General features: G+C 40.7%; 1 protein-coding gene across 5 annotated transcripts in view; it reads right to left on the reverse strand.

Annotated features, from left to right (window-relative positions):
* Positions 1–122: 122 nt before the first annotated feature.
* LOC130197732 (piezo-type mechanosensitive ion channel component 2) overlaps positions 123–20253 on the reverse strand; it is a 73614-nt gene continuing 53483 nt past the window's right edge. For 3 of the 5 annotated variants that reach the window (XM_056420585.1, XM_056420586.1, XM_056420584.1), the window contains 25 exons: positions 19540–19629; positions 18700–18821; positions 18354–18422; positions 17063–17166; positions 15290–15410; positions 15091–15168; positions 14402–14568; positions 14093–14286; positions 12734–12910; positions 11383–12015; positions 10384–10642; positions 9840–10022; positions 9001–9304; positions 8625–8757; positions 7861–8008; positions 7570–7781; positions 7148–7306; positions 6733–6880; positions 6142–6330; positions 5756–5845; positions 5081–5250; positions 3874–3993; positions 3634–3713; positions 2966–3158; positions 123–1911 (listed from right to left, as the gene is read on the reverse strand). In XM_056420585.1, coding sequence (XP_056276560.1) covers positions 1659–1911; positions 2966–3158; positions 3634–3713; positions 3874–3993; positions 5081–5250; positions 5756–5845; positions 6142–6330; positions 6733–6880; positions 7148–7306; positions 7570–7781; positions 7861–8008; positions 8625–8757; positions 9001–9304; positions 9840–10022; positions 10384–10642; positions 11383–12015; positions 12734–12910; positions 14093–14286; positions 14402–14568; positions 15091–15168; positions 15290–15410; positions 17063–17166; positions 18354–18422; positions 18700–18821; positions 19540–19629 — 4396 coding nt within the window. In that variant the 3' untranslated portion in view covers positions 123–1658. Of the gene's footprint in view, positions 1912–2965; positions 3159–3633; positions 3714–3873; positions 3994–5080; positions 5251–5755; positions 5846–6141; positions 6331–6732; positions 6881–7147; positions 7307–7569; positions 7782–7860; positions 8009–8624; positions 8758–9000; positions 9305–9839; positions 10023–10383; positions 10643–11382; positions 12016–12733; positions 12911–14092; positions 14287–14401; positions 14569–15090; positions 15169–15289; positions 15411–16252; positions 16352–17062; positions 17167–18353; positions 18423–18699; positions 18822–19539; positions 19630–20253 lie in introns of all 5 variants that reach the window. The other 2 variants (XM_056420588.1, XM_056420587.1) reach the window with 2 other exon arrangements.

Below are 20253 nucleotides of genomic sequence, written 5' to 3' on the forward strand. Positions count from 1 at the left end.
CCACACACTCTTAAACCACATGACTTATACTTACATTTAGTTTTCCATTAGGTGGAGGGCTCAGTTGATTGAGAGGGTACAAACCCTTCCCCACAAGAAAACAGATGAATACAAAACTCAACAACCTTTCCAGATGTTTTATTTGCAAATCTCTGGACCTCCATCATACCACATCGCGTTAAACATACAGGTACAATTTCACATTTCATTCCACCGTGACCTGTCCCCCTTAAACTTGTATGTACATGTAATTGAAATTAGTCATGGCAATAATGAAGTTTTTCTATCATGCTACAATGTCCTCTAATGCATAGCTCGGACCAAAGGGCTTCGTGTTTCAGCCCTTCGTGTGAGGAATCTGTTTTTGTGTCTGCTTGTTTCTTCTTTGACGACTGAATGCACACAACGTGCCACAGTGTTCATGAGGATGAATGTTAAAAACAGCAAGAAGGTTCTCAAGTGATGTGCAAGAATCTACCACCTAATGCATGTTACCATGATTCAAAACCAGACCTCTGCTGGTCTCGACTCTTGCCAACCTGTAGATGACTCCGAACATGGATCATTGGAAATTACTCTACGAGGAAAACAGTCCACAGAGTTAAATTGACTCAATTCAGCCTTAAATCATTTGTTTGTGCAGTAAACATACTCAGTGTCAGTCCCTATAAACAATATTCACAATAAAATGCATGCCATTTAAATAGTTCTCATCTTTTCTACGATCTGATATTCTTTTAGATCCATCAAAGCCTACATATTGTAACATACAACTCATACAATAAATATATCTGTGAAAAGAGCTCTTCCTGAGAAAGATATGCATGTAGTCGATAACAGTTCTCCTCATACAAAACAAAATTAGGCAAGTAAAGATTGTCTGATAATGTATTCTGCGTTGTGATTCACAGGAGGCTCCCATATGACCTCTGACCTTTACAAAAAAAAAGAAGAAGTGGTCTTTATGTTCAAGTTTCTTGGTCAGAACCAGCGTTTTCTCTCGGTCCACATTCTTCAACAACTTGTGAGGAGTGAGAGCACGATGTCACACAGTCGCACAGTCCAAGTGTTCCAGTTGGGAGACAATATGCGATTGTGCTCACGTGGTCTTTATTGTGCACTTATGTGTTGATGGGAAGCCCTTAAAGATAAATGTTGCAGCCAGTTTCTCTCCGCCTGCCATGCGACTTTGAAAATGTTACAGACAGGCATGAAGAGCGATGAGGGTTCTGGGCATTTGTGTTTACAAACATACCTTTATGTTAGATACCACTTTAAATAACTTAAGAGAATTGTCCATAAAGATTTCTCCGTCTCCAACTGGACGCCAGTTGCTTGTTTTATCCACTGGAGGCCAAACTGAGCCAGGTTTCGCAAGATAAATACAGCACCGGCAAATCTGTCCTCAATTGTTCATAATATGACTGCAATAGTTGTTTTTCATCAGTTAATAGTATAAAATGTCAGTTCATAGCTCAAGTGTGGCGCTAGTGCTGTATCGCTGCCATCAGAGCTCTGTGGAACGGGACAGAGTCGGTCCTCGGCGGACTTTGTGCTCCTTCAGCAGATGAAACGGCTGAAATAGCTGCTCGCACCACCCGGGCGATCACTTTCCGAATGAGCTCCGACCTTCTTTAGCCTACGTCTCCTGGACGTGCTTACTGAGTTTTTTCTCTGGTCCACTTGATCATAGTCTCTGGAGAGCGATAGAGGAAGATGAGTTTGGCATACATGTCCTCTTCCAGGTCCAGCTCGCCCGTCTCTCGGACCAGGAAGATGTCTGTGCACAGCTTGTGGATGCGGTCCACGTTGGGCAGCTCCTCGAACATGATGGTGTGGGAGATGCCGCTGAAAAACTCGCGCACAAACTTTCCTATAACCAGAACCACAGAGGCATACAGGCCCATGATCCTAGAGAGGGAGTAGAGAATGGGAATAAGACAAAGTGCTCTTCTGTATCACGGCCCCGCCACATAACATGATGATATTTTGTGAATCTAACCCTTTTATTATGCATTTGTAGTGCCTCGTCTGCTCCCAGTTCATTTAGTCAAGTGTATACAGTTGGTTTTATGTGGGTTCATAGAGTGGCACAACCACACACACAGACACACACATCATGTTGAGAAAAGTGACAGAAATGCTTGTGCAGTCAATTCGAATTCTCGGAAAATCGGAAAAAAGGAATATGCAGGTCAGACTTTGAAAAAAGAAAAAATCAGCAAATAAAATTGCAATCGGTGCATCTATAGCTACTTTCCCAACTTGTGGTTTTGAATCACTGTTTTCTTCTGTTTCTAATAACAAGTTTAAATCGCCATGCGAATAAGATGAATAAAAACCAGACCCTGACATGCTCACTGTGTGTAGAGCTTTGGATAATGTCTAACATGTTGAATGTTTCTCGAATGTAAACGCAGACATTTCACAGAGGCGGCAAAGCAGGACAAACCTTTCTCTCTATCACCACATATGACCACATTCACCACATTCCACCACATATCACCACATATCACCACATCCCACCACATATGACCACATCCCACCACATATGACCACATCCCACCACATATCACCACATATCACCACATCCCACCACATATCACCACATATGACCACATTCCACCACATCCCACCACATATGACCACATTCCACCACATCCCACCACATATGACCACATTCCACCACATTCCACCACATCCCACCACATATCACCACATATGACCACATTCCACCACATATCACCACATATGACCACATTCCACCACATCCCACCACATATGACCACATCCCACCACATCCCACCACATATCCCACCACATATCACCACATTCCACCACATATCAACACATTCCACCATATATCACCACATATCACCACATTCCACCACATATCACCACATTCCACCATATATCACCACATATCACCACATTCCACCACATATCACCACATTCCACCACATACCCATATCCCGCCAGAAATCCCAAACTGGGCGGGCTGACTTTGTCACTAAATACGTAGAGCTCCAGGCCAGTTATGTTTTCCTTATTTTTTAACGGGCCCTCCGTTGTCTGTTTGACAATCCACCATTCCTCGACCCGTTCCTTGATCTGTGAAGCTCTCTCCAAGGCCAAGGTTATGGTCAACATCATTTTATCTACAAAGATGAGAAATACAATCAAGTTATTTAATCTGAATTTCTAAAAATGCAAATAATGTTTTGTTAGTTTGAAAACACATAACAAAAAGTGGAGAGAAAAAAATAACAACTTCTGAGAAATGGAACATTTAAATATATCAGTAATGTCATATTTCTCCTTTATTAACAAGCATTATGTATCTTTATTTATCCATATTCTTTTCAAAGTAGCCGTGTATCGAATTTTAAGATCATTATTGTGGAAAAGGTTTTTCTTTAGAGACATTAATTCTCGTATAAGACTGGGCATTTTTTAAATACTGCTACTCTAAACGTAGTGGCATTAAATAAATGTACAAAGATGATTCAGCACTTCAATTGATGGAAAAGTGACATTTTCCCTTTACATTAAAGCTCTTAAAATCCCTTTTCTGTTATCGAATCAAGTGCAAAAAAGTCCGATCTATACATGAATAAAAATGGTGATGTTCACCTTTATAAAGATGATCAACAGACTTGGCAACTGAGTCACTGGGGGCTCGGATAAAACAAGGAAAGATATCGTGAAGCAACCTGCAGAGGAAGAGAGGCAACAAAACACACTTTATTACATGAAAACAAGAAAATAAAGAAATAATCTTGTCTGTGACTGACAGACACAAGTATGAATCTCCTGATTATAATATCATAGTGAAAAAGTGCAAAGAAGAGAGTGAGCCGGTGATGAACTCACACAGGTGGTTGGGTCCCATTCCCAGTCAGGAGCGCTGCGAGCGCCTTCTTTGTAATAGGGTCTAAATTTGTCACCCGTTTTCCTGACGCGATTTCAGCCTTGGCACCTAAAGTGAGGTTTCTGAGACAACGAGAGAAACACAACAATACGTGTAATTCATTTGAAGGAGATATCATCTCATGAAACTGCAGCTGCTTGTAAGCGTACATTTTCGATTCAAAAATATGAATTCATTATTTAGATTACTGTAAATAAGATAGAGTTCAATTAAATTCAGTTCATTTTGTATAGCCCAAAATTACATAGAAAGCAGCATACAAGACACATAACACACCATACCATTCAAATATTAAAAGATACAGTATATATAATATACAATAGTGCAAATGGGCAGGTTGAGGAAAAAAATCTTATATGAATAATAAAACAGTGTTTCCTGGTGCTGTAATTCTGTGTTTAGTGCCTCTAATAAAATAAAATAAAACAACAACAAAATAGAATAAAACCCTTTTTGATGAATGTTCAGCTAGCTCTTAATTGACGGAAGCAGCCCAGGACTCGAGACTAGTGGATGTGAGCTATCTGCAGTCTTCCCGTGTACAGCAACACAAAGGTGTCTCTGTGAGATTGTTTTAGCTCTCTGCACTCAAGCTGCCGTACCATGCTGGTAAGTTAAAATGCTTTCAACAATGCTCTTGCATGTTATTTCAAGTATGTGTAACGGCAAAGCTCCTCAGCTCCCTGGCTAAAACACTTGCTGATTGGCTCTCTTAAAAATGCCCTCTGAATTCTTATTAAAGTTTGGGTCTGATCAATGAATCACGGTCAGCAGCAGTTTTTGTATGCATATGATTGATTGATTGATTTGGCCCGACAACAGTCTGTAAAAGTAGATCGGTATAAAAAAATTCCTGCAGGACATCTTCACAACATCCGCTCGTGCCAGAAAATCTAATCCTGGCGAATTTTTTCTACTGGATTTTAAAATATCTTGTAATCCCACCTACCAAATGTTCGGCATACCCTGGTACTAAAAGTTAACTGACTACTTCTAAAAGTGTCACAGAATAATGAGAGTAAAGAAATGTTTGCCCTTTTTTATTGTACTTTGGGATTATCTCTAACTGTAAATCATAATTCATCCACTTTCTTGTCACATAGTGAAGATACAAGCCGACCAAGTGAATACAACGTGGGGGAGGTGTACCTTTGCACGGACCAGGACACAGTGATGGGGAATTCCTCATCAGTCCCCAACATCTCTATCAGGTTGACTCTGCTGGGCGGACTAATAGTCCACAGAGAGTTGGAGCTGCCTTTAAGATCTGCAACGATCAGGTCCTCCGGCAAGTAGCCCTCCAGCCACTGCAAGGCGTCCTGACCACGGAACAAAATCATACATTTAAAATGTGCAATGTGGGGAATTCTTATCCAACCACAAAGCGGTGTGACTCTATGCAGGGAGATGCTGGTTGGTCTCCCACTTTGGTTTAGAAAGAAAAATCCCACCGACAATCGGGCGGATTGACATTCGGTTTGGTTTAGGCTTTCATGTTTCTCAGAGGTTAACTTTATTTTTATATTTGTAGAAATATTTATTTGTACTTATTTACTTTAGCAGAATAAATTAGTTAACTTCAGGAACAAAGTAGACTACTGACAGAACAATCGAATGACAACTATCTCAATAATCAATAAACAATCAAATATTCTGAGCTATAGCGTCTCAATTGAGAAGATTTTTTAATTGAAATGTCTGGCGGATAATTATTCCCCGTAAAGAACTGTGTTGCGCTAGAGCAGAGACCAGATGTATTTTTCAATAAAGTGACTTCGAAGACAACACAGACAACATCTGACATCTTGTATTTGTTATACTTACATCGCTGTCATAACTGTTCAAAAGAGTTTTATATTCATCATCTGTCACGCCCTGCAGTTGTTTTTGCTGAGCGCTCATGGTGAAGATGGGCTGTGAGAAGAGGACGTTGTTTGTTTTTAGTAATTGTGTTTCACAGACACACAATCAAACAATCCCCTGGCTTCTCTCTCACATCTGATCAAAAAAAGTGCCAGTTCAAGCCATTAAAATAAAAATGTTCCAAAGAATGAATCACAGACTTGTTCATGTCTACATCTCAAAGGACACAGGATTTCATTTCACTGGAGAAGGGTGTTAGCGTTTAGCTCTGAGCAGAGTTTCTCAGTGAAGCACGATAAAGCTGTTTTTTGGCTCAAACGATTCGATAAAAGAAACTGTGTTCACACCTGAAAGCCAGCCAGGGTGATTTCAAACGACACGTCCAACGGTGGGTTGGCAGCTCCGGCTACAGACTTCACAAGGGACATGAAGAGCAGCGGGAACCAGACGATACAGATCAGCAGCGCGATAATCATCCCTCCCATCCCGTACTTCACCACCTTCTTCTTCTTCTGGCCTCGCGGCTGGGGATACCTCTGCAGATGGATGCAATGAAGGACAGTGAGTGGTTTTATTTGACCTGGATACAAGGCAATGCAGCTGTGCAGACCTGGTGCAATGGTAATGGCTCCATGTTTTCTAAAATAATTGGACCAGGATTAGATGGAGAAAAAATAAAGAATTCAGGAATGAAGGACCGCAAGAGTGCATTATTTACTTGAATGAGGTCGTAGAATAAACATATTTTAGTACACTTTTGGGAATATTAGGCACCACATAAGCATATCCTTGTTCACTAATATATAGCTCAGTGCAGAAAGTGACAGCTCAAGTGATGTTCAAATGTAAAAAAGAACACAAAAATAAATGTCAGCATTATTTAGGCTCTGAAAGCGATTCACTATTTTTCAGTGCACTGAGGCCCTGATGATAAACACCTTTTCAGACTCTCTCCAGCATTTGAGGATAAAGATGTGAGCATAGATGTCCTCCACGCAGATCCAGCTGGACAGAGACAGCGAGGTGTCAGTCCAAACCCAGTCCATCACGGCTCGCAGCTCAGTTAGGAACGGCACCAGGCGGAAACTACAAACAGATACTTCTTAGTTATTCATCATGGTTGTTTTACCTCACTAACCAACAAAAATACAAGATATTCACACTTGAGAAGCTGTAAACAGCAAATGTTCAATATTTTAGCTTGAAGTGACATTAAAGAATTTAATACTGATAAAAGAACCTTCCCAAAAGATCCTAAATAAATCTTGTTTACACATCTTTTAAACAAAACACTCCAGGTGTAATCCTGTTGTTCCCCTTCCATTCTTGCAACATCAGGACCAATCTGCTCACCCTTGGAACAGGAAGAGGTTGACATAATTGTGGCTTTTGGTGAGGAAGTTGCCCAAAACGCGGGTGGGATAACCACAGCGGATCTGATAAGCCGACAGCCCGAAGTAGAGGCACTTGACAGAATACCACATTTGAGCAACTCTGTTCTCCTGGAACCGCCTACGAGGGAAAGAGAAGCAACACAGTTTGTAAAATTGTAGTCTGGATCTTTTTTTTATTTATAGACAGCACACAAAATTTGATTGCAAAGAAAAGTAGGACTGAACAAATTCCTTTCAACTGTAAAACAATCATAATCAAGCATAGGAACAAACAAAAAAGGAGATAAAAAGCATGCACCACAGACACTAAACCATATTTGAAACTAAGGATATTGTCACCAAAGTACCTGAAAATATGAAACTTTAATCAGGAGTTCTTACTTGTCTGTGACTCCTGGCAGGATAAAGAACATCCAGAAGTGGATGCCAAAGACCAGGAGGACCTGGAAGATAACTTTGCCCGAGACAGACTTTCTGAGGTAGAGAGCCCGGTCCACAATCATGGTCCCAAACTGGATCAGAACCATGACCAAGAAAGGTCCCGGTACCTGATCCTCCGACAGCGACGATGTGATGTCTGCAGCCGAGTGTTTCTAGAAGGGAAGGAAAATAAATGTTAACTTTGTCAGAAGTGATTTTATGTATGGGTTTAAACCTGATTCTAAAACTTACACCAAACGCCCAGAATCCAAACACGATGATGATGAAGTCGACTGTGTCAGCGAGGAACATCAGCACATAGACGTCTGTGACTGCGCTGTACTCCGGGTGGATCAAGTTGTGGAAAAACTTCCTCATGGGAAGGTACAGCTCCAAAAACCTGTGAAGAAATAAAGGGCGAGTTGTGCAAATCTTTTTATATTAAAAAAATTATGATTTTGGTTTATTCTTAGTTTTCTTTGGCTCACAACAGCCTGGGGCACTTTCAACCAAAAAATGATATTATAAATGCTATTTGTGGTTATTTAATTACATTAATAATGATTCTATTGCATATTCCGTCTGATGTTGTTTGTAATGCATTGTTAATGCAGCTCTTCTTGGCCAGGACAGGTTTAAAAAAGGTTTTAAAAAAGTACATGTAGAGAAAAAATAAGGGCACTTGTTTCACTACTGCTTCACACGAAATATCGCAGAAACCCACTTTAGATTACATTTAGCACAGTAACATGTTTTGATCGTCTGTTGCAGCACGTACCAAAATTACACCAACGGGTCTAACGGGAATGCTGTAATTAAAGGTCTCAATTTGGACCTTTGAAAGGTTTTAGCTGCCGACTGATGGGATTTTCCGTTATTCGTCCAAAAATACTTGCTGAGCACAATTCTCATCACCGCACTCAAAGTTACAACGTTTCTTGTATAATTACAGCGAGAACTGTTGGCCAGTAAGCAGCCGTGGGAGGAGCAAAAAGAAAAGCTGCGCTTCATTGTACCTCTTCGTGATGGCAGCTTTTCCTCTGAGGAACTGCTCCCTCAGCTTCTCCACAATCATCTGTTTGCGGGTCTTCTGATCGACGCCGGCCTCGCTGCCGTCCTTGTGGCTGCTGTTGCGGGAAGTCGTACTTCCTGTTGAAACAATTTACATTTTGAGCTGTGAATAAGTCATGACGAGGCGTTGAGTCCCTGATGAAGCTTAAGATCCATAAACACACAAACTTAATCCAAGGGTAAAGACTATAGACCACAAGACAGGTTTCTTTGTGGCACAAGCCCAGAGGGTTTCTTCCATTGATTGTTGTTGTGATTGTTATTTTTAGTAGAGTCACGGTTCTGCTGACTGCTAGATAAACAAAAGTCAAAGATCCTCACCTCTCTTGGACCTTACAGAAGTGTGGAGTGATCGGTGAGACATGTGCGAGCCTCCGCTGGAGCTCTTGCGACGCTGGTAGGTCTGCTGCTGCGGGTAGTGCACCTGGACATGTCCTGAATCAATGGAGGTCCCAAAGTTTATGGATCTCGAGGTGTGAGTGGAGCCTCTCCCCTCACTCTTCACTGAGGAGGTGTGTTCAGACCCCATCTCACTCTCCTTGTCTTTCCCCTCGTCCTCCGACTCGCTCTGATGAGAGGGCTCTCTCTTCTCTTTGGGGTCGTCCTCGTCCCAAAGGCCGTGACACTGCAAACGAAAAGTAGAGGAAAAAAGGCAGGGATTTGTAAAGGCTGTGTCATATTTTCTGCCGAGATGAATTGAGGGTTTGGTGCAGGGTTTCGTTAATTTGCTGAGAAAGATGGAAACAAGAAAGAAGCAGATGGAGAGAAATGTTCGAGCAAGACTCAATGCAGCAGAGAATAGTGGCTTTTTATTTAAGATTCAATATCAACCAGCTTGTGTTGCTAAAAGCTAATCCTATGTACACAAATACATATACATATATATATAGACACATGTATATATATATTTATATGTGTGTGTGTATCTTTATATTTCAGCCATTAATAAATTTTTTGCTTTGGTGAATCTTAATGGTAGCAAAGCAGAGTGTTTGTGATTGACTAAAGATAAACTACAGGGTTCCGTGTTTTTTTGTTATTTTGGGGTTTAATGGAAATTGTTGACAATTGTAAAAATGTATAATGTAATTTTTTTTATCATTTACTATGATGCACATATTCAGGTGAAAATTATCAAAATATTCAGTGTTTTCAGAAACCTTCAGAATGGATCTGTGGAAGAAGAGAGTCAGTAGTTGGATCAGGTCGCAGTGGAAGTAGTTATCCTTCTTCTCCACTCCAATGATGTTGTGAGGATAATATGGTTTACTCTTTTCAACACTGTTGTAATAGTCTAGGTCTAAGAAGCCAAACTGGAAGAAGTACTTGATGACGATGGTGACCTGGAGGGAAACAAAGCGGGTGTCAGTGACGCTGTCAGGGAGTTGTCCAATGAAACATAACAGAAACTCAGTAAGTGAATACTTACTCTTGGACGACAATGCAATAGTCTGTTTCTTATTTGACCTGGCCATTAACATTTGTAATCAATGCATCAATAAAACAGATCAATCTTTGTACTCATACATGTTGGATGTTACTGTCAAAAAGTAGGTCGAGTAAAGCTCTCTGAGCTTGTCTCAGCTTTCTGCCATCACAAACAAGGTGGTCCAGTCCTCCGAACCAAAGCTTTATGCTCAACTGAGATATCCGACATATTCTCACCAACGCCAATACACAATGTCCCTCCGTATCTGACTGTACCTCAGTGTAGACGATGGCAGTCATCCAGTAGCGCTTGCTGGGCCGGGGAACTGACAGCATGGCCCAGAGGAAGATGGTGGTTGGAAGGACCAGCGTGATGCAGGAGGCCGATACCATGTGGTTGGCGATGATGACGAGGAAGCACACCATCTCCGAGTTGGCCACCAACATGTTGTAGAGGGCGAAGGAGAGCTGGAGGATCAGTGGCTGTTTCTGGTAGAATTTATCGGACCCCTCCATCTCCTCATCATAAAACATCCTGAACAGACATAAAGAGATGGGTGATTTGGTGTCCGGTTCTAAAAGATTACTGAAACATGGACATCTGGGTTTATCCGGTTTATTCGTGATTCATAAAAATGCCTGCAATCATGGGTGGATTACTAAATGTGCCCCTGGACTGCACCCGTAAAATATCACTTAAAGAGAAACAAACAACAACAGAGAGATTTAAAAGACCACAAAGAGACACACAAAAATACTAAACTCCAAAAAGAGGCAACATGCATCTTGTTCCTCTGGTGATGGTGACATATCTGTGCCAAGGTCTCAAAATCAGTTTTCACAAGTTTCTCTTCAATCACAAGATTGTCTAAGCGCAGAGGAGCTACAATTCTGGCTCATATTACTGTTATCTTTGTTGTTGTTGTCGTTGATGTTGTGATGTGCAGCAGTTTATTTTAGTACAATACAATATAGCTACTGGAGTGAAACTGGAGGCAACGACACATACAGTATATACATGATTGGTAGAGCTTGGATCATTTGAAAATTCTCGATTCCAGTTTCGACAGGATTAAGCATTCAATGTAAAGTGTATAGGTCAATACCAATATCTGTGGAAGACACACACTTATACCTTACACTTACAGGACAAACTAGATGCTGTTTCTAAAATGAACACGATGAATCTGCAGTAAAAGATCTGAGACACATAACGGTTGTTGTGATTCCTGTGAGGCTTCATGCTGAACAGGTTGTGGAAGTTTTTGGACTTACTTGTTGATCAGCAGTTCGCTGGCGGTCAGCTCAGTGGTTATAGAGGGCAACATGATGTCTGACCGGCTGTCAGAGTGGCTGTCAGAGGTCATCACCATGCGCCTCTTCCTGTCCATGTCACTCTCGTCATCGCTAACTTCCAGGCGGTCGAAGCTGACGGCCTTGCTGTAGCTGGGAGGCACGTCAGCGTCATAAGTTTTAGAAGCATCCGTATCGGGAGTGTAGAGCAGCCCTCCTCGCCCCTCTTCCTGCATGAAGTCCTGCTGTTCTCCTCCACTCTCACTCACAGGGGTGAAGTCTTTCTCATGGGAAGAAGGGGCAGACTTTATCTCGTCCAGCCTGAGTGAGGGGCCCTCATCTGGGCCTGAGGATTCCCAGGGAGTCTCTTCTTTCTCTTCTCTGAGCTGGTCTTGTGGCACCTCCTCACCCTCCTGGTCCTCAACCTCCTCCTTTGGTTCGGCATCACTCCAGCCACCGCCCTCGGCCCCCTCACTCTTGTCTAGCTGTTGGGATTCCCAGAGGCCCTGCTGCTGCCGCCGCTTGTCTTCCCCCTGATCTTGCTCATCCTCCACTTCATCTATGGTGTCGGTGGTGCCCTGTCTGGAGTAGAGCGTGACGCACTGGGTCGCTTCACTGCGGGGGACAAAAGCAGGAGGGATTGTGTTAATCGACGCTCAAGTCCATCCCTTCACATGGAGATAACACAATAGAATCAGCCACCTAAGTTACACAGGACACATTTAAAAATGATCTGCTCATTTGCACGTCCTCAGCAGGTGCCAGGTGTACTGATATGTATTATTATAATGGATGAACCAATATTTATTAAAGCCTTTATCTTTAGAACTGTCCACTACCTTCTTTTTTCTGAAAATAAAAGGAGAACATTCAAACAATTTAATAAACTAGAATTTAGTTATAATCTAATCTAAGAATTTTAAGTGAACAGTATTTGAATCACCTATACAAGATATATTGCATTACATTTTTATTTTATAATACTATATTGTCATTCACTTTCATCTCGGCCAAGATATTATGTATCTGCCTTGTGTGTGCTCTTTGTCTATCCGTTCACAGCTAATCTCGCACACGACTGGAGTTTATTATTTTTGTGTTTATTGACGACTGTCTACTCAAGATCCTTGCATGGTTGCAGTGATTCATATTATTTGAAAACATATTGAAATGACCACACGTAGTATCATATTTATCATTGACTACTGACTCAAGTAATACACATTTGGAGTCTTTTGATAAAACAGAGGTCAGGAGACGTGGTGGATCTTCTTCATGTCCGTGACAATGAGAAGTGACAGTTGTGTAAATGGATGATGCAGACACCAGGCACCTGGACATGAAGCTGCTGCTGCAGCTTTCCACTGACGAAGTGGACACGTCCAAGCCGTACATCTTATGCAGTTTGGGCCTGGCCCGCTCGCTGGTTTTGGGAATGCACTCTGGCATCCCGTCCAGGTCTTCCAGGGTGGATTGGCGAGAAAACAGTGTGGTGGCCTCAGTGAAGGCGCTGAGAGATGGTGAGAGTGACACATGGAATGATTAGTGAGACGGATGAGATGAGATGGGATCGATGTTAGGTTTCCCCATATTATATATAAAAATATATATAATTCTGAGCTGTGATAAAGAATGATGATGAAATGGCTTAATGTGATGTTATTGAACTACCTCACAGCTGTCAATGGCCGCCTTTACACCATAAATGGGAGATTCAACCAAATGGAGGAAAAAAACAGTGACATATTCTCACTCACCTCTAGGGGTATGCAGCCATGCAGAACGTTTCGGTTTTATTGGCTAAGGGTTTGCGATATCCGTCTCAGAGGTGTTTGCCTCCAATACAATGACGGTGACTTTAACAATGACATTTAAATACATTTAAATTTAAAAAAATTACAGAAAAAAGCACTTTCATACACTGATGGGGGGGGGGGGGGCTAGGGGCCACCTGCCCATCAGGACTAAGTAACATTCATACACCGTAGGGTAAACTACGGGAGTCATTTTTTAAGTGTCTTGCCCAAGGACACATCGACATGCACCAGCGGAGACGGGGATAGAACCGCTGACCCTCTGATTGAAGGATGTCCCTACAACGTCCCGGTTACCCTGGATAATCCACCCAAAACACGCTGTAGGGACTATTCCTTTTGCTGAAAGTAGTTCCAATGAAACGGTTGACAAATCTCAAATGTTGTTGTTAAAAATCTTTAAATGTCATATCTCAAAACCTGGACGAAAAAAACTTCAAATTATCTGCATGTCTAGACAAGCTACAATTGATCATTCAGATGCATGTTTTAGTAATACTCGTTTGTACAATTTGCAATACAAAAAACAAGAATGTGATTAATTGTGAAGCTGGCACATCAGGGAACACACATGTTACAATCTAAAACATATTGGTGTCCAGTCATGCTTTAAAAAAAAGTGCTTAAGTATATGAGTTTGAATTGTTGATTTGACACTTGTTGATTTGACATTGCCTAAAAGAAAAGAAAAAAATTCCCCATTCATGTTCACTGAAAGCTTCATTTTTTATATTTACAACCTAAAAATAAGGCAGAAAGTTCAGAGAACTATAGAAGAAAGAAGTCTTGAAGCTAGAATGTATTCTTTTGCGTTCTCTCTCACCACTTAGACACTATCTGGACTCATTTGGTCTCCCATGCTGCATTGCTCTGTGTACCTGGACATGCTGTCTCTGGAGGCGGTGGAGTCCTGGCTCTCCATGGGGTAGGCTCTACGCCTCCTGTGGATCCTGGCGGAGCCCGAGGCCGACTCGTCTTCACTTAGCTGATCCAAACTGGCCTGCCTGGACATGTTGAGCCTCATGGCCTTCTGGTAGTAGACTTGGATGCTCTCTCTAGATGGCACGTTGCCCTGGTGGGAGAAGAGGAGTTAAACAATTACTGCTTCACTTAATTACACCAAAGTTCTTCAATTGGCTTTTAAAATGTAAAAAGAAAATAAGACAAATTCCAATTAAAAAACAAACCTTTTTGACCTCTCTGGTCAGCATGCAGCGCTCTATACGCAGCACCGTGGCGATGTCGATGTACTCCCTGCACATGTCATTCATCCACTTGGTGAAGCTGTCCACCATCGTCTGGAAGAGCACCCAGGTGAACTTTATGATGTTGAACACTCGCTTGATGATGTTGTCTAACGCAAAAGAAAAAACATTTATGAGTTCAACTTTTTCCGGCTGCAGTGAATAATTGCTAAATGCTCTTAGTGGCAGTAAGAAATAAATGATTGTTTAATGCTCTGATGGAGAAATTGTGCAAACTGACATTAAAAAACAGGACAGAGCATATTAATAGTCCTCCTCATGTCTGTAGAAGGAATGCCCATCAAATAACAATGTTGGAATTTTTAATTTTTCATCGAAAGCCAGAACCAAAATTTAATTTAGACAAGCAGGTGAATCAGTGGAATTTAAATTAAGGAAATAGAAATTAATTTACTTTTTTGCAGGTAACAACTTAGTGATTCTTTCCATTCTATAAATGTATAAGAGGCCTAATTCCTTATCGCCCATCAACCCCTCTTTTTACAACCAAAGAAAAAAAGGACAAAAACTAACACACAATGGTGATCTGAAGCAGGAACTTCACAGCACAAAATCAAGTCCATCATTCATTGAAGATTCATAACACTATTTTCTTGAGGAGAAACACCAACCTGGACCACCAGACTTGTTCTCTTCCTCATTTTCTGGCCCATCTGAGAGCTCACCAATCTCTATGGTCACATTACCTGCTGGTGTCCAGTAAAGACACGATAAAGACTCATTATGGTCGAAAGAATACAATTGAAAGTAAAATTCATTCACACTCGTGGTCAAAATTAAAGTTTGTTTCATGCGTGTTGACTTGCTTACCATTTTTCTTGCTTTTTCTGTGTCTAACTCCTTTGGTGTATTTTTTCCAAAATTTGCGTTTCTCTTTCCCTCGTGCCCTGAGGGCCGCTTTGGGGTCTGTGATCCAGGCGTGATAAAGAAACTAAAGAGCAGAGAGATGGACTTTAGTATCGATGGAAGGATGTGAGAAGTCACTGAGTAAATTATGCAAAAGCTACAACAAGCATTTTAAGGTGGTGTTGCACGTTTTAGTCTCTCAATTACAAATCATGTACACTTTAAATGACAACAGACAATTTTCAAAAACAATACCGAAACGTTTTAAAATGAATCAAACATAACATTTCAACATATCGCTCACACTGCTTCTCAGGAGCAGACTCACATAGCTGCTCTGAAATAAATATTTTTCAAAAACAGTCCATTCAAAATTCCAGTAGAACTTATATAAAAAACACATCATTTGCTATTCCTGGTGCTATACCGCTAAGCTCAAGTTTTTATACTCTGCATTGTTTGAATTTATGGGGAGGTATTGTTGAGAATAAACACATTTTCTGTTATTGAACGGAAACATGCACAAACACAGAGGCAAGGCCCAAACATCAGTTACACCATCTTACTCACATGTGCAAAGCTCACCAGTAGACACAATGAAAAGGTCAAAACATTCAGGAAATAACCAAACCAAGTAATGTCAGCCAAATGCTCCAGTTCATGCAGCCCACTTCAAGTCAAAACAACATGCAAAAAGCAATGGCCAGAGCATTTCTATTCCAGGTTATGTTTGAAGATTTATGCCAAACTAGCATTTGCTTTTGACGTGGATAAACTCCTCTAGCAAAATGCTGCGTAAACATGTTTCACATCTGGTTATTTCTGCCACGCAGAACACCAAACATGAGCTGGAAAGGCGTTATTAGTTACTTTACGTGCTGTTCATACAGAAAGCGAGCCGTGTTCATTAGTAGTGATGACGAGTACCTTGCCTGCCTTCACAACATACTGCAGTATAGTTTTAGGCAGCTTAATGATAGACTTGGGCAAGGCCAGAAGAGCAGAGACAAACTTTCCAATAGCTCGCTACAAAGAGACAGAGTGGGAGAGGATTAGTAGAAAATGGTTTCATATTATTAGAAATAAAAGAGGTTAATTTATTTTCAGATTAGGATTTTACACGTGAAAAACATAAGCTGATAAAATGAAAACATAAATAAGTAGATAGATAGATGGCTGTTGATCTTTTTGACTGAAAGTAGTGTCTAGCTGGAGCCTCTTGTCACATTTCAGATGCCTGTGAGTCGTTAGTTTCACCAAAGACATCTGACCTTCTTACGTGGTTTCATTCAAATAAAAGTTTGAAAGCCAAAGAGGTAAAATTATTATTGCTTTAAATATTTTTTAATAAACAATAAAAAAGGGAAACAAAAACATTTTTGGTTTATTAGAAGTTAGTCTTTTCTTCTTTCTTCTTCCATTCACACATTACAATAACTGCTGAAGCAGTATTTTTACTTTTTACTTTACTTCAGTACTTTTACTTATATATGTCATTGTTGTATTGATACTTTTACTTAAACAAAGGATCTGAGTATTGTTCCCTGCATACAGAAAATAGAAAGTAAAAAGTACAATATTTATTTACTTTGGACTGTTAAGTACTTGAATAAACACAAGTTATTATTTACCTGTGCTGAATGCAACATCCTCATCAATAATAAAACATGTCTTTGGATTAAATAACTGTGATGGAAACAGAAATACTGAAACTGATTAGCCACGAGTGGAAGTCACCTGAAATGCCGACTTGTTTGGCTCTTCATCGTTTTTCTCCTCTTCTTCCTCCTCCTCTTCCTCACTGTCAGTTTCAAACAAGTAATAGTCGCCACTTCTAACCACTGAAGAGAGCAGAGGGTAAAGTGTAGTTATATTCAGTCAAATGGAGGCTGTAGTCATTTATATATTTTTTTAAACATTGAAATTAGGTTCAGAAAGGGTTCCCTCGCTGAAAAAAAACCCACTTACCGTTAAAATCCAAGAAATTCACTACTTTTAAATATTTAACTGAGTCTACAGTAAGTTGTGAAATAGATAAGCATTTAAAAACACCAGAGACACGTAAGGATGAAACAGAAAATGCAGAAACACACAATGTTACTGATCAGGACTTTGAGCACAAAGCACAATGAAGGTCGTCGATTAAATTACAAATTATTCCAGTAAGCACAGTCGACTTTAGGCTACTCGACAGAGGAAGTGACTCCTGTTTACAGTAATTAAGTGGGATAGACAAGGCTGACTTATGTCCTTGAACAGAATCACAGTGGGCAGGAGGTGAGGGAGGATGCTGGGATACGGAGATGAAACATCAGATGACGAAGAGATGAAATGGAGAAATAATTTGCAAATGTCATGTGGGGGTGTAGAATGACATGAGACATGAGTTCAAACCAAACAGGCGACCACTATATTGACTCACAAAGATGCTGGTATTTGTTTTTTTATGTACCACAGAGACAGTAAAGGTCGTCATTTTATATATTCAATCACTGGTCCAATCCTTTTTACTTTCTCCTGTTTGGTGATCATGTCCACAGGCAAAGAATGAACAAACCCTTTCATCCTTTACTCCAGTACGGAGAATAAAGGCGAGTCGACTTCATATCTTTGCATGAAAATGTTTTATAACAGAGTGATTCTCTACTGTGGGCTCTTTAGGTGAAACCGAGGATTATGTTTTAAACAATGTCAAGTACAAACCTCCAGACATTAGTCATTTTCTCTTGCAAACGTCTCATTGTGTCTATTTGAGGCAACCCTGCTCTGCACCGATACCGACGCGGTTTAATAGATCATCTAGAAACTGAAGCGCCTCTCCACACATAGTGTACACGAGAGCTGCAGGTAGTAACAAGGGCCCTTAAATAGAGACAGAAAAGACTAAAGTCTGATTGGAGCAAGACTACTGTGTGTTGGTGCCTTCAGAGCCCTGGGGCAGTATGGGAATCCTCAGCGTTCTGGTCAAGGACACAAGGGCCAATCAGAGTGGAGGAAGAGAAAAAAGAGATTTGGGGGGTCAACCTACTGGAAGCATGGTCAACCCACGGCCTCCACCACTGCTTTTTTTTGGTCTTGGCTTTCGTTCGCTGTGCTCCTAAAATTTCACAAATACATCAATGCAACATTTCATGAAAAAAAATTATTCTTCTGCAAACTTCAAGGCATTTTTTTTGTACTCTATTAAGCTGCTTTTTTAAAGATCAAAGACATATGCAACAACATCATTATACAACATAAGTTATGAATTAGGTTGGCATTAAGGTATTAATACACTCTCAACCATCTTCCTTGAGATCTAAGTCGTGAAGATGTAACCTCAACACAAACTTCTCTAACATTGACTGCGCAGACAGAGTCAGCCGTCGTCATACCGTCATCATCGTCCTCCTCGGGCTGGATGAGGGTCGGTCCTTCGCCAGACTCCTGTGCAATGCTGATCATCCTCTCCTTGCCCCTCTTAAACTTGTGCTGCCTCACCTTAATGCGCTCCATCCTGATTAGATCAGAGAGGCAGTGAAGAGACACAAAGTATCGACACAGAGGAACATCACTGACGGCCTAACAGACTGACCATAAACATCTCCAGGCTTCATAGACAAATTAGTGTACATTATGAAACAGTGGAGTGCTCATTAGAGCAGGTTAGTGGATATTATCAGTGCTTATGAGTAACTCCTGAGATAAATGTAAGTGATGGGAATACATTGACTCTATGTAGTATGATAAACGGAGCGATGGCTTCCTGGAAACAGTAAAGACCAGGACAGGAGTTGCTTTTAACACAGAATAGATTTTAAATGACTTTTCTAAATCACGTCAAGGACTAAATTGAGACTCAAATATATTCCAAGTCAGACTATAGGCATAACCATGTTTTAGTAATTGTAATCTATAGTCAAGAAATTGCATACAAATTTATTCTACTTCTAATTATTTCCTGTGCGGCAGAAGCACAATATATATTATTAAGATGTGCCATAGTACTACATTATATTATCAATTGTAATTTAAGAGGCGCTGGATTATTATTGATATCATCGAGTGTGTTATTAACAGGATATCATCTGTTCTCAAACGTCACGATCATCCTCAGTACTGGGACACTGCTACATTGCCACTTCAAAAGCTCCCCTCGTATTGCATGGAGTGCACCTCAACACCAAACCACAGCACGACACCACATGGAGGAAGTCAAACAGTTGGAGTCTCACTGTCTCTTCAGCTGCTCCACAGATTTACGCTCTTCCTCCAGTCTCGCTCTCACCGACTTCACTATCGTGGCCTGGAAAAGCTCCGCCCCTCTGGAACACAACCGAAAACAATCAGAGTCACAGTGTGAAGGCTTGATCCTACTTCACTACGACCAAAAGAATATTCCCTCTCTTTGGGAGCTGAAACAATGTCACACAACCCTTTATTCATTCCATGATTATCTTATTATGACGTCACTATTTTGAGCAAGTCGGTCGCAGAAGGAGCCAAGTTGAATGTCACTAAAATATCATCGTAACGGACTGCACATGTACTCTCAAGCATTCCTGTAATTACTTTAGTTTATGTTGTTTGTATAAAAAATTCTAAACACTGACGAGACGCATATATCTCCAATTATACTGACATTTAACTCCGGAGGATATTTGGGATTTGGCAGACGTGTTTACTTAACCCTTGTGTTGCCTTAGGGTCATTTTGACCCGAATCAATATGACACCCTCCCCCCGCCTTTGGGTCATTTTGACCCGATTCAATGTTTCACCCTCCTGTTACCTTTATATTTACTAACATATTTTACCCTTTGGGTTCAATTTGACGCCAGCAATTAAAACCTCCAGAAAATTATTAGAATTAATATTGTTTTCCAAGTTTAAGTGTGAGGCACTTTATGTTTGTTTGTTGACTACCAAAAGAACACCGACATTAAACAT

This window comes from Pseudoliparis swirei, chromosome 8 (genome assembly GCF_029220125.1).
Source record: "Pseudoliparis swirei isolate HS2019 ecotype Mariana Trench chromosome 8, NWPU_hadal_v1, whole genome shotgun sequence".
In the NCBI taxonomy this organism is placed as follows: domain Eukaryota; kingdom Metazoa; phylum Chordata; class Actinopteri; order Perciformes; family Liparidae; genus Pseudoliparis; species Pseudoliparis swirei.